The 10,059-nt window shown below is 46.8% G+C and overlaps 1 protein-coding gene across 2 annotated transcripts in view; it reads right to left on the bottom strand.

Annotated features, from left to right (window-relative positions):
* Positions 1-862: 862 nt before the first annotated feature.
* The window catches only part of EFEMP1 (EGF containing fibulin extracellular matrix protein 1), a 68,949-nt gene continuing 59,752 nt past the window's right edge, over positions 863-10,059 (bottom strand). For both annotated transcript variants that reach the window (XM_082217776.1, XM_082217775.1), the window contains 4 exons: positions 7,810-7,929; positions 4,022-4,145; positions 3,713-3,908; positions 863-1,873 (listed from right to left, as the gene is read on the bottom strand). In XM_082217776.1, the coding sequence (XP_082073902.1) occupies positions 1,715-1,873; positions 3,713-3,908; positions 4,022-4,145; positions 7,810-7,929 (599 nt within the window). In that variant the 3' untranslated portion in view covers positions 863-1,714. The remainder of the gene's footprint in view (positions 1,874-3,712; positions 3,909-4,021; positions 4,146-7,809; positions 7,930-10,059) is intronic.

Genomic DNA, 10,059 nt, shown 5'->3' with positions numbered 1-10,059 from the left:
ACTCTGCCTAGGCCACACACCCTTCTCAGGCCACACCTCTTATCGGTCCTGTCCTGCCCCCTGCCCAAGTGCTTTTGCCTCGCTGAAATGCACGCTTGAACTGCGATGATGCCTCACTTGGAGGATGGCGAGGCATATGAATGAGTTTCTGCGTCGAAAACACAGACCTCTGCATGGCTGAAAAGTTGTCTTGCTGTACAAAGGCAGGAGTCACATCTGTTGCTTTACTCGCCTTCCCCTCTGGGCACACCCTCTTTTGCAGCTGGCCCCACCCACCACTACCATGTGGCCCTTGGGAGGCTTCCGACGAGGGGCTGTGGCCCTTGGTCTGTAAAAGATTCCCTCCCTCATAGCTTCTATGATCACCAGGCTTTTGAACCCAAGAGCACTGTCCAGCCAGTAAAAAGTGCATTCGAGTCCCGCTGATTTTAAACGTCATTGGGACATCAAAAGTGGCCCTCTCTGGCTGGGTCTCACCTTGTAGGTGTGCTTCAATGTGCACACGAAGCTCTTGGGTACGCTAGCAGTACTATTTTACCCACGTCTACAGATGAACGTACAGTGGTACCTCGGGTTACATACGCTTCAGGTTACATACGCTTCAGGTTATAGACTCTGCTAACCCAGAAATAGTGCTTCAGGTTAAGAACTTTGCTTCAGGATAAGAACAGAAATCGTGCTCCGGTGGCGCGGCAGCAGCAGGAGGCCCCGTTAGCTAAAGTGGTGCTTCAGGTTAAGAACAGTTTCAGGTTAAGAACAGACCTCCGGAACGAATTAAGTACTTAACCTGAGGTACCACTGTACTTGAAATTGGGCTTCTTCCATTGAAGTAAGCACAAGTGCACAAGTGCACAAGTGCACATGCACAAGTGGCGAAACCCGGAAGTATCCCTTTCTGGTACTTCCGGGTCACAACCTGAAAAGATTTAACCCGAAGCATCTTTAATCCTCTGTTATGACTGTAACAGAAAAGTGTTAGCTCTCAGTCAAAACAAATTTTTACTTTTTGGGGGGTGTCTGTGGATAAAACAGTCTGTATTTGAAGGTGATGTCCTGCTATTCTAGAAAGAAAATGAGAAAGGCAACAATTATAGCCATATTCTCATTTCCAAACCGTGATGACTGAACGCATTGGGGGAGGGAGGGGTGAGATTTTAGTCTCTGGCCTTGTCCTTCTGTCTCCCCAACCTCTGTGTATTCAGTGGAAGGTGTGGCTGGACCCCAGTTATGAATGAAAACTCTTTCATGCGATTGGAAAGCCTCTGTGATTGGGGTCCTCCGTGGTGTGCGCACAGAGCCAACGCACGTGCGCTTTCCATGTGCACAGCGCTCTTCCACCACTTCCATCGAACACATGAGGGTCTGGGCAAAGCCAGTGGGTACGACCCCACTCTTCTCAGTGGGAATAGCGCTGCTGTGCAGTCGGTGTGCGACTTACGTGCGCAAGGAATCGGGTGGGGAGAAATGCCATCTTTATACGGAAGGTTTGCAATGCCCAGGTTATATTGCTGAAACACATATCCTACTCTTGAATTATAAGCATAACAGCGTGGTTACAAGTACTAATTTCCTTAATAAAGGGGCTTTCCCTCCCCTTTTAAAAAAACAAAACAAACACACCCCGTAAATTCTATAAATAAAGTCGTAAGTGCTTCATTTAAGGGAATATTTCTTTGGCTGCTGTGGGTGCTTGCGAGTGGCTTAGTTGCAGTGGCTAAAAGGGATATGGTCCTACAATTAGCGTTAATCTCAGCACGGAACTCGACCGATAGTTCATACTGTTGACGGTAAGCAGCTCCAGGTCAATGATATGTTCTCGAGGTCCCGTTAACGGTTTCACCAACACAAGCATTGCGCTCACAGAGCTTGTTTGCTGAAAGAAAATAAGGAATTGGAAGTTATCACCTGGAAATGTCTGTCTCCACCCTGCCCACCTGGGAGTAAGTTTCAAAGAGCGGTGTTTTCCCTGAGTTATGGATAGGAATGTTAGAGAGTGGAAATTGCCACCATGTCTGGAATGAACATTTGTCCAGCAAAATAATCGGTACTCTTGCTGCTGATGTCTGCAAACAATAGGTACCGTATTTTTCGCTCTATAGGACACACTTCCCCCCCCCAAAAAAAAATGAAGGGGAAATGTGTGTGTGTCCTATGGAGCGAATGCAGGCTTTCGCTGACGCCTGAAGAGCTTTCGCTGACGCCTGAAGTGCGCACCGACCCCTCTCGCTCTCCAGGCTTCAGGAAGCTATCCGCAAGCCTTCGGAGCCCGGGGAGCGGATAACAGCAAGCTCTGGAAGCGAAGGCGAGGTTGCGCGCAACCTCGTCACCGCTCTCGGACCCGTTCTGGGGGCTGGGGTCGGGGGAAGCTCGGGCTTCCCCCGCCCCAGCCCCGCGGCTAAAAACAAAGCCAAGACAGCGAGCGGGATCCATCCCGTTCGCTGTCTTGGCTTCTGCCAAAGCCGCGTGCAGCCTCTCCCGGCTGGAGAGGTTGTGCGTGGCTAAAGAGGAAGCCAAGACAGCCAGCGGGATGGATCCCACTGGCTGTCTTGGCTTCTTTGCTCTTTGGGGCTGGGGGAAAAATAATAATTCCCCCCCCTTTATTTCCCCCCATAAAAACTAGGTGCGCCCTATGGTCCGGTGCGCCCTATGGAGCGAAAAATACGGAAATGGATTCTTTCCACTCCATAAGCATCACACTTCCTTTGCACTGAAATGGTGCGGGATAATGTAATGATAATTACGTAAAACTCTCCTGCAGCAGAGAATGAGACAAATAACGTCGTCTTTGACGGAAGCTGAACTGCAGCAGAACAGCCCCAAGGCTGCATGCGACAAACGGCCTCGGTCCAGTATATCTGAAGGAGCGTCTCCACCCCCATTGTTCTACCTGGACACTGAGATCCAGCGCTGAGGGCCTTCTGGCGGTTCCCTCACTGCAACAAGCCAAGTTACAGGGAACCAGGCAGAGGGCCTTCTCGGTAGTGGCACCCGCCCTGTGGAACACCCTCCCACCAAATGTCAAAGAGAAGAACAACTACCAGACTTTTAGACGACATCTGAAGGCAGCCCTGTTTAGGGAAGCTTTTAATGTTTGAGGCATTATTGTATTTTAATATTGTGTTGGAAGCTGCCCAGAGTGGCTGGGGAAATCCGGCCAGATGGGCGGGGTATAAATAATAAATTATTATTATTATTATTATTATATTATTATTATTATTATTATTATCATCATCATCACATGTTAGAAGGAAAATCAACACCTTCTTACCCTCCCAGTTGTAGAATTGAATTCATATATCCCTAAAGCTGCTCTGGGCTGGCAGGGCGGTGTGAGAAGGATGCAACAGCCATGTGCCTTTGATCCTAACCTTGCTTTGCGAGGCTGGGCTCAAAGGGCACCTGACTGTTGCGTCCTCCTCATCCCACCCATGGGTGTCAGGGTGTGGGTGAGATTTGCCTGCCAAGGGCTGCATCAGGCAGCTGGGCTCTCACCTGTGGGGGGAAAGGTGATGCAGCGTGGCCCATCTTGTCTCTGGTGGGGCTGGTGCTCTGGCAGTGTTGGCAGCGAGGGCTGGGCTGGCACAGCGGGCTTCATTCATGTGCCAACCCAGGATCCGGCAAACCGCACTATGCTGCTGCCCTTATGGGGGCTTTATGGAAACCCAGACGAGCCGAGTCAAATTTTGTTAGCGGAACTTGGCAAAATACTCACTCTCAGGACGAAGTCTCCGTTCTCATTTCCAGATTTGATCCGGAACGTGTTGATGGTATTGGGGTAAATGGTGGTCGCCTGGATTTGGAAGATATCGGACGGAGTCGTTCTTTCTGAGCGGATGCTCATGTATTTGTGCACAATGGAGTATGGAAGGTCTCGGCAAAGGGGGTTGGACACCGGGCAAACGCAGCGACTGTAAGACAAACCACAACGACTGAAAAACAAACTCCTTGCACCTGCGGGCTTTGCTGTGCTGAACGTTGCAAATGAGGCTTTGCTAATAGATCTCTTAGCAGTTCCCCTTACTTTTCAGACGACAGCACGTAAGGCTCTTGACAAGGGTTCCTCGGGTAACAGCGGTATCCGCCATGATAGTTCCAGCACATTTCGTCCTCCCGGCATTCATGGCCCACTTCACATTCATTGATATCTAAGAGAGGAAGCGAAAGAAGTGAAGCTTTAGAGTTTTGCTGGCAGAACCCCTGAACTGTTATAATTTAGATAGGCTTTTGTACAGTCATACCTTGGGTTACTGACGCTTCGGGTTGCGCGATTTCGGGTTGTGCACTGCGCCGCACCCAGAAGTACCAGAATGGGTTATTTCTGGTTTCGGCGCTTGCACATGCGCCGAAGTGCTAAATCGCGCTTTGCGCATGCGCAGAAGTGCTGAATCACAACCCGCGCGTGCACAGACGTGCAGGTCGTGGGTTGAGAATGCTGTGGGTTGCAAACGTGCCTCCTGCACGGATCACGTTCGCAACCCGAGCATCCACTGTACTTGACTCTGCAGCAGATAGCTGCCTCTACTAAGCCGGCAGTAGAGAACCTCCAGCCCTGTGGCCTGATTATTTATTTATTTCATAAAATTGATATATTGCACGATTGTAAATAAAACATAGAAGATATAAGATATATAATGTATAAGATATAATATACCCCAAAGATATAATTATCACTACAAATTTTACAGCCGCAATTTAAAACAGAGAAAAAGTTAAAACCGCAATAGAATAGGCAAAAAAAAAACCTAAATCAAAACTCATAAAAACTTTATAAGTGTTTGGGTAGGCTCATCTGAGTATGAACGTCTTCAGCAGGTGCTGAAAAGGATGTACTAAACGACTTGGTTCTTACAAATGTGGAATGAGTTTTAGGTGGCCCTTGTGCCAATTCCACTGATCAAAGCGGTCGAGGGTAAGGTGATCTCGTATGTAAAGCAGTCCCAAATTGTAAAGGGCTTGATATGCCAATAGTAACAACTGAACATGCCCCTTGTAGCAGATCAACAGTTCAGTGCAAATTTTTTGAGCGCAGGTGATTTAAAACTATCTAATCCCTGCTCCTGCCAACCTAGCAGTTCGAAAGCACATCAAAGTGCAAGTAGATAAATAGGTACCACTCTGGCGGGAAGGTAAACGGCGTTTCCGTGCGCTGTTCTGGTTGGCCAGAAGTGGCTTAGTCATGCTGGCCACATGACCTGGAAGCTGAACGCCGGCTCCCTCGGCCAATAAAGTGAGATGAGCACCGCAGCCCCAGAGTCGGTCACGACTGGACCTAATGGTCAGGGGTCCCTTTACGTTTACTTTAATCAATCCATAATTAAAATATGAAATGACATTAAAACATTAAAACATCTTTAGTTAAACGACACAGTTTAAAAATGCAACAAACAGTTTAAAAAACCCAGTTAGAACAATGTCATCGTAAGCTCAGATCCAGGAGAATGCTTGCCTAAACAGGAGCCAGCGGCATGCCAATACTGATGACATGCTTTCCATAACTCTGATGACGGCACTGAGAAAGCTTGCCTGTGTGTTACCACAAGCCGATGATCAACAGCCTGGGGCAAAACTAACCTGATATCACTGGATGTCGTAACGATGTAAGGTGGGTGGTGGTGGTGGATCCCCCTGTCAAAGGTTTTGTCCACACTTCTGCTTGCTCCCTGCTTCCCAGGCTCGGGTCTGAGTGGTTGTTCATTTGTCCCACCACTTCCCCCGAAAAACTGCTGTTTATCGCTGAATCGGAACAAACGCTAGTCCACAGAATAGCTGCTAAGTTGTGGGTGAACATATCAGACGACACAGCGATTCTTCAAACAGCTCTTGTTCATTCACAGGCCAGAACTGAACTGAACTGAAGGGTTCAGCCAGCCTGCTTATATAGAGCTCCAGTACAACACAACTGTAACAACTTTCTGTAACTATCCAATCACTGAACGTCACTTTCGATCCCTTATTTGCATATGTGGACCTGAGTGAAAACTATCTACAGCATCCCCCTGCTGGCCCAGGGTGAGAACTTCAGTACATAACAAGAGCCGATTGCCATTTGCTCTGATTCAGCAGTAAATCAGTGGGACAAGTGGAAGTGTGGACAAGGAAAGGTTCTAGCCCATGAGTCAGATCCAGTTGCCCACCATGTCACCTGGCTTCTGTTAACGGATCTTGGGGTTCTAGTGAAAAAATAAAGTAGACTCCACAAGTCTGGAACCCGCCCGCCCATAGTGTATAGCTGCCAGCCTCATGTATGCAGGACTTCCATTCATCTTAAACCAGGCCTACAAAGAGTCCACCAATCATGTACTGTCGTCTGTAAGATGCTTAATATCTCCTCCACCTCTTCCTGGATCGTTGCTGTTCCCTACAGGGAGTGAAGAAGGTTCATCTGTCCCCTGCTTTGCTGTGCTGGTAGCAAGTTGCACAGGGGACATTTTGTTTTTGTTTTTTTTATAAATATTTTATTAAGTTTTCTCGGTAAAAAAGTTCAAAGAAAAAATACAGAAACAGAAAAAAAGAAAAGAAAATACAAAAACAGAAAAATACAAAGTCAAAACACAATACAAAATACGAACATTAAATCACAAAGAAGTAAAAAAGTAAAAAACACATAAAAAGTAAAAAGAAAAACACAACTCTCTCTTTTACAGCTCCTCTTTAGTTAACCTATTTTCTTGACTTCCTCGCGTCTCCCTTTTCTGTATCCCTTTTTTAAAATTGGTTCAGCAAATTCATAATCAATTTAATTTATCTAATATCAATCCCATCTTACATTTTGTTGCACAGGGGACATTTTGCACTGCCCATGTTGAAGAGATTTACAGGAAGAATCCTGAGACAATGAAAGACTCTTTAAAAATGGTTGTTATTATTATTATTGCTTTTTAATTTCAAGTAACAAAAATGCCCATACAAGGAAAACAGAGCTCAGCGGTTGCACAGAAAAGAAAGAAAAGTAGTGGGTGATGGTTTTAGACGTTCCAAGAAAGGCTGTGATGGCCTGGGACTCGGGCTCGGACTCAGAGCCAGAGGATTCTCAGTCCGCACCAGACCCTTTGCCTCAGGTGACAGCTGAACCTAGTCTAGGGCCTGATTCTGAAGAGCCCCAGTCTGCACAGGTTCCCCTGCGACAAGCACCAGGTGGGCCGAGTCAGGGGCCTGAGCCTGCCCTGGCTCCAGATGTGGGGATTACCTTGTTGCCTCCAGCTGGGCCATCACTTACAGCTGCTCCACTACCAGTTGGGTCAGGGGAGGCCGAGGCGGCCTCTGGGTCTAGTAACCCACCTTCGTCTCCTGAGCTGCGGAGACTGAGGTCTGAGAGAAGGAGAGACCTGAGTACTCGCAGGAGGAGTGCTCGCCTTCAGGCGACAGGAGGTGAGTCACTGGGGGATCAGGACTGGCCGTTACCCCGACAGAGATAAAAGGCTGCTGGACCCCACCCCAGGTTGCGGGAGCAACGTTGCTGTGTGCCAGAACCTGCCTGTGATCCTGTGCCTGACCTTGCCTGGTTTCCTGCCTCATGTCCTGCCTTGGCCCTGTTGGACTGACTCCTCGTGGAACCCTTGGATTCGTGATTGGACCTGGACCGTGTTGCTTGGGTTACTTCTGGGCCCAGCACAAAGGCAATCAAATGAGAGTGTTAGTATATTCTACGAGTTGATGGAGGATGAAAACCATGGACGATTGTGTTAACAAAGTCGGTAAAGGGATACTATGCAGTATGTAGAAGGTGTGATTCTTCCTACCCCACAGATCAATATTGGTTTATATGTTAGAATCAAGGCGGCAGGAGTGCCGCAAGAGAAATATGCTTACCTTGACAGTTTCTGCCTCTGATTAACTGGTAACCATCTGGACACAGGCAAGAATACCTCCCTGGTTCATTGACACATTGATACATGCAAATGTAGTTCGAAGTTCCGCATTCGTTGACATCTGCAAAACAGAGACATCTGCTAGACGCCATATTTTCCTCCGGTTTGTTTGTTTTTTAATAAAAAACTTGCAATTTATTTATTTGACTTCTATATTTATACGACTTCATCATAAGATGCCAGGGCGGTTCATAAGATAAAAATACAAAGCAACAGATTGAGGGCAGGGAGCATTGGCCAATGAAATCTGGGGTCTGAAGTCCAATCAGAGTGAAGGCAACGCTTTGGCCTCTTATTCTGGCATCTTGTGTTTAATTTCTTTTTTTAAAAAAAAACCACACCCAGTAGCAGGGTCTTCACCACCTGAGACATGTGCAGGCATCAAACAGGGGAAAAAGAAAAGGGGGAAAGTGACCAGGGCTTTTGACCCGAGAAAAGCCCCTGCCATTTGAAGTGGGGGGGAAATTGCTAGTAAATGTTTTGCTCAGTTTTAACTGTGGGTTGAATCCGGTTAAGTCACTGCATGAGGGGAAGAACTTCTGCTTAGACAACAGAACTTACTCTCCCCCTCTTTAATCCTTATCCTGACCCACAACATCTATTCTGAAGGGTTCAAGGAAACCATGAAGTGGATTTAGAGTGTGTGAAGTTAAGAGAGGGACACCTCAAAAGTCAAGGTTCGAGGGCAGAAATCCGGCTGAGTCTGGAATAACCTTGTGAAGTGAAAGGATATGAAAGAAGGATTTATATCTAGATGTTAGGATAGAGATGATAAGGAAAACAGGAAAACAGGAAGACACAATGAGAGATAAAGGAGGTGCTGTGGGATTGGTGGAAGTCAATGTCTTCTTGTTGTTGTTTTAGTGTTTATAATATTAACTTGTAAGATATGGATTTGTTGTTGTTGTTGCTTTCTTTAGTTTTCGAATGTTGATTTTCGTGTGTTGTGTATTGTTATTTTTTGATATCTTTCGTGTTGTTGTTGTGTGGAAAATACTAATAAAATTTATTTTGAAGAAGAAGAAGAAGAAGAAGAAGAAGAAGAAGAAGAAGAAGAAGAAGAGAGGGACAGGAAGTTCTCCTGCACATGCAGAAGTCACTTCATTCATGCAACAACTCTGCTGGATACAACCCTATAAGAGTTATAGGGTTAGGACAAAAAGCTCTTCCTGTTCTGTTATATCTCACAGAGCGGGATTCAACTAAGTTGTTGACTGCACAGAAGGAGGTCTGCTTGTGCAACAGGATTGCCCCCCTTCTCTGCCCCTCTGCACCCCTAAAATATACTCTGGAGGGTTGGGGAAACCCCCGAGCCAGGTGACTCACAGATAAGCCCTCTTGAACCTTTCCCCCACAATGCACCACTTTTTTAAGAGTGGCAAAATGCTGCCACCCCACCGTTTTCACAACCCGAGCACAGGCCTTTGAGATGGACTCAATATTATTTCTGGTATTTGGGAACATTTAACCAGAGATGCCAGGGAATGAGCTTGTGACGTTGTCCTTGTTTTCACATCACTTCAAACCATAGTTAAAATAAGCCATGGTTTAATGTGCCTGTGCTGTGGAAATCACATTCGGCCCTGCACTGCCAGGAAACAAACCATGGCCTGGCATGATAATAATAATAATAATAATAATAATAATAATATAATTTATTATTTATACCCCACCCATCTGGCTGAGTTTCCCCAGCCACTCTGGGCGGCTCCCAGTCAAGTGTTAAAAACAGTGCAGCATTAAATATTAAAAACTTCCCTGAACAGGGCTGCCTTAAGATGTCTTCTGAATGTCAGGTAGTTGTTTATCTCTTTGACATCTGACGGGAGGGCGTTCCACAGGGCGGGCGCCACTACCGAGAGGGCCCTCTGCCTGGTTCCCTGTAATTTGGCTCCTCGCAGCGAGGGAACCGCCAGAAGGCCCTCGGCGCTGGATCTCAGTGTCTGGGCTGAACGATGGGGGTGGAGATGCTCCTTGAGGTATACTGGACCGAGGCCATTTAGGGTTTTAAAGGTCAGCACCAACACTTTGAATCGTGCTCGGAAACGTACTGGGAGTTATATCTGAACCAGGGCTCTTTGTTTGTTTCCTCAAGCAAACCATGAGCGGTAAGCTAAGAACAAACCATGGTTGCTGCTTGCATTTTGTTTTAAAAGAAGCAAAACACAGGGTTCAGATGTAACAGTAAACC

This window comes from Podarcis vaucheri, assembly GCF_965113315.1.
Source record: "Podarcis vaucheri genome assembly, chromosome: 3".
Classification (NCBI taxonomy): Eukaryota; Metazoa; Chordata; class Lepidosauria; order Squamata; family Lacertidae; genus Podarcis; species Podarcis vaucheri.
Note: the sequence above shows the minus strand (reverse complement) of the source record. Positions and strands in the feature narration are given on the sequence as shown.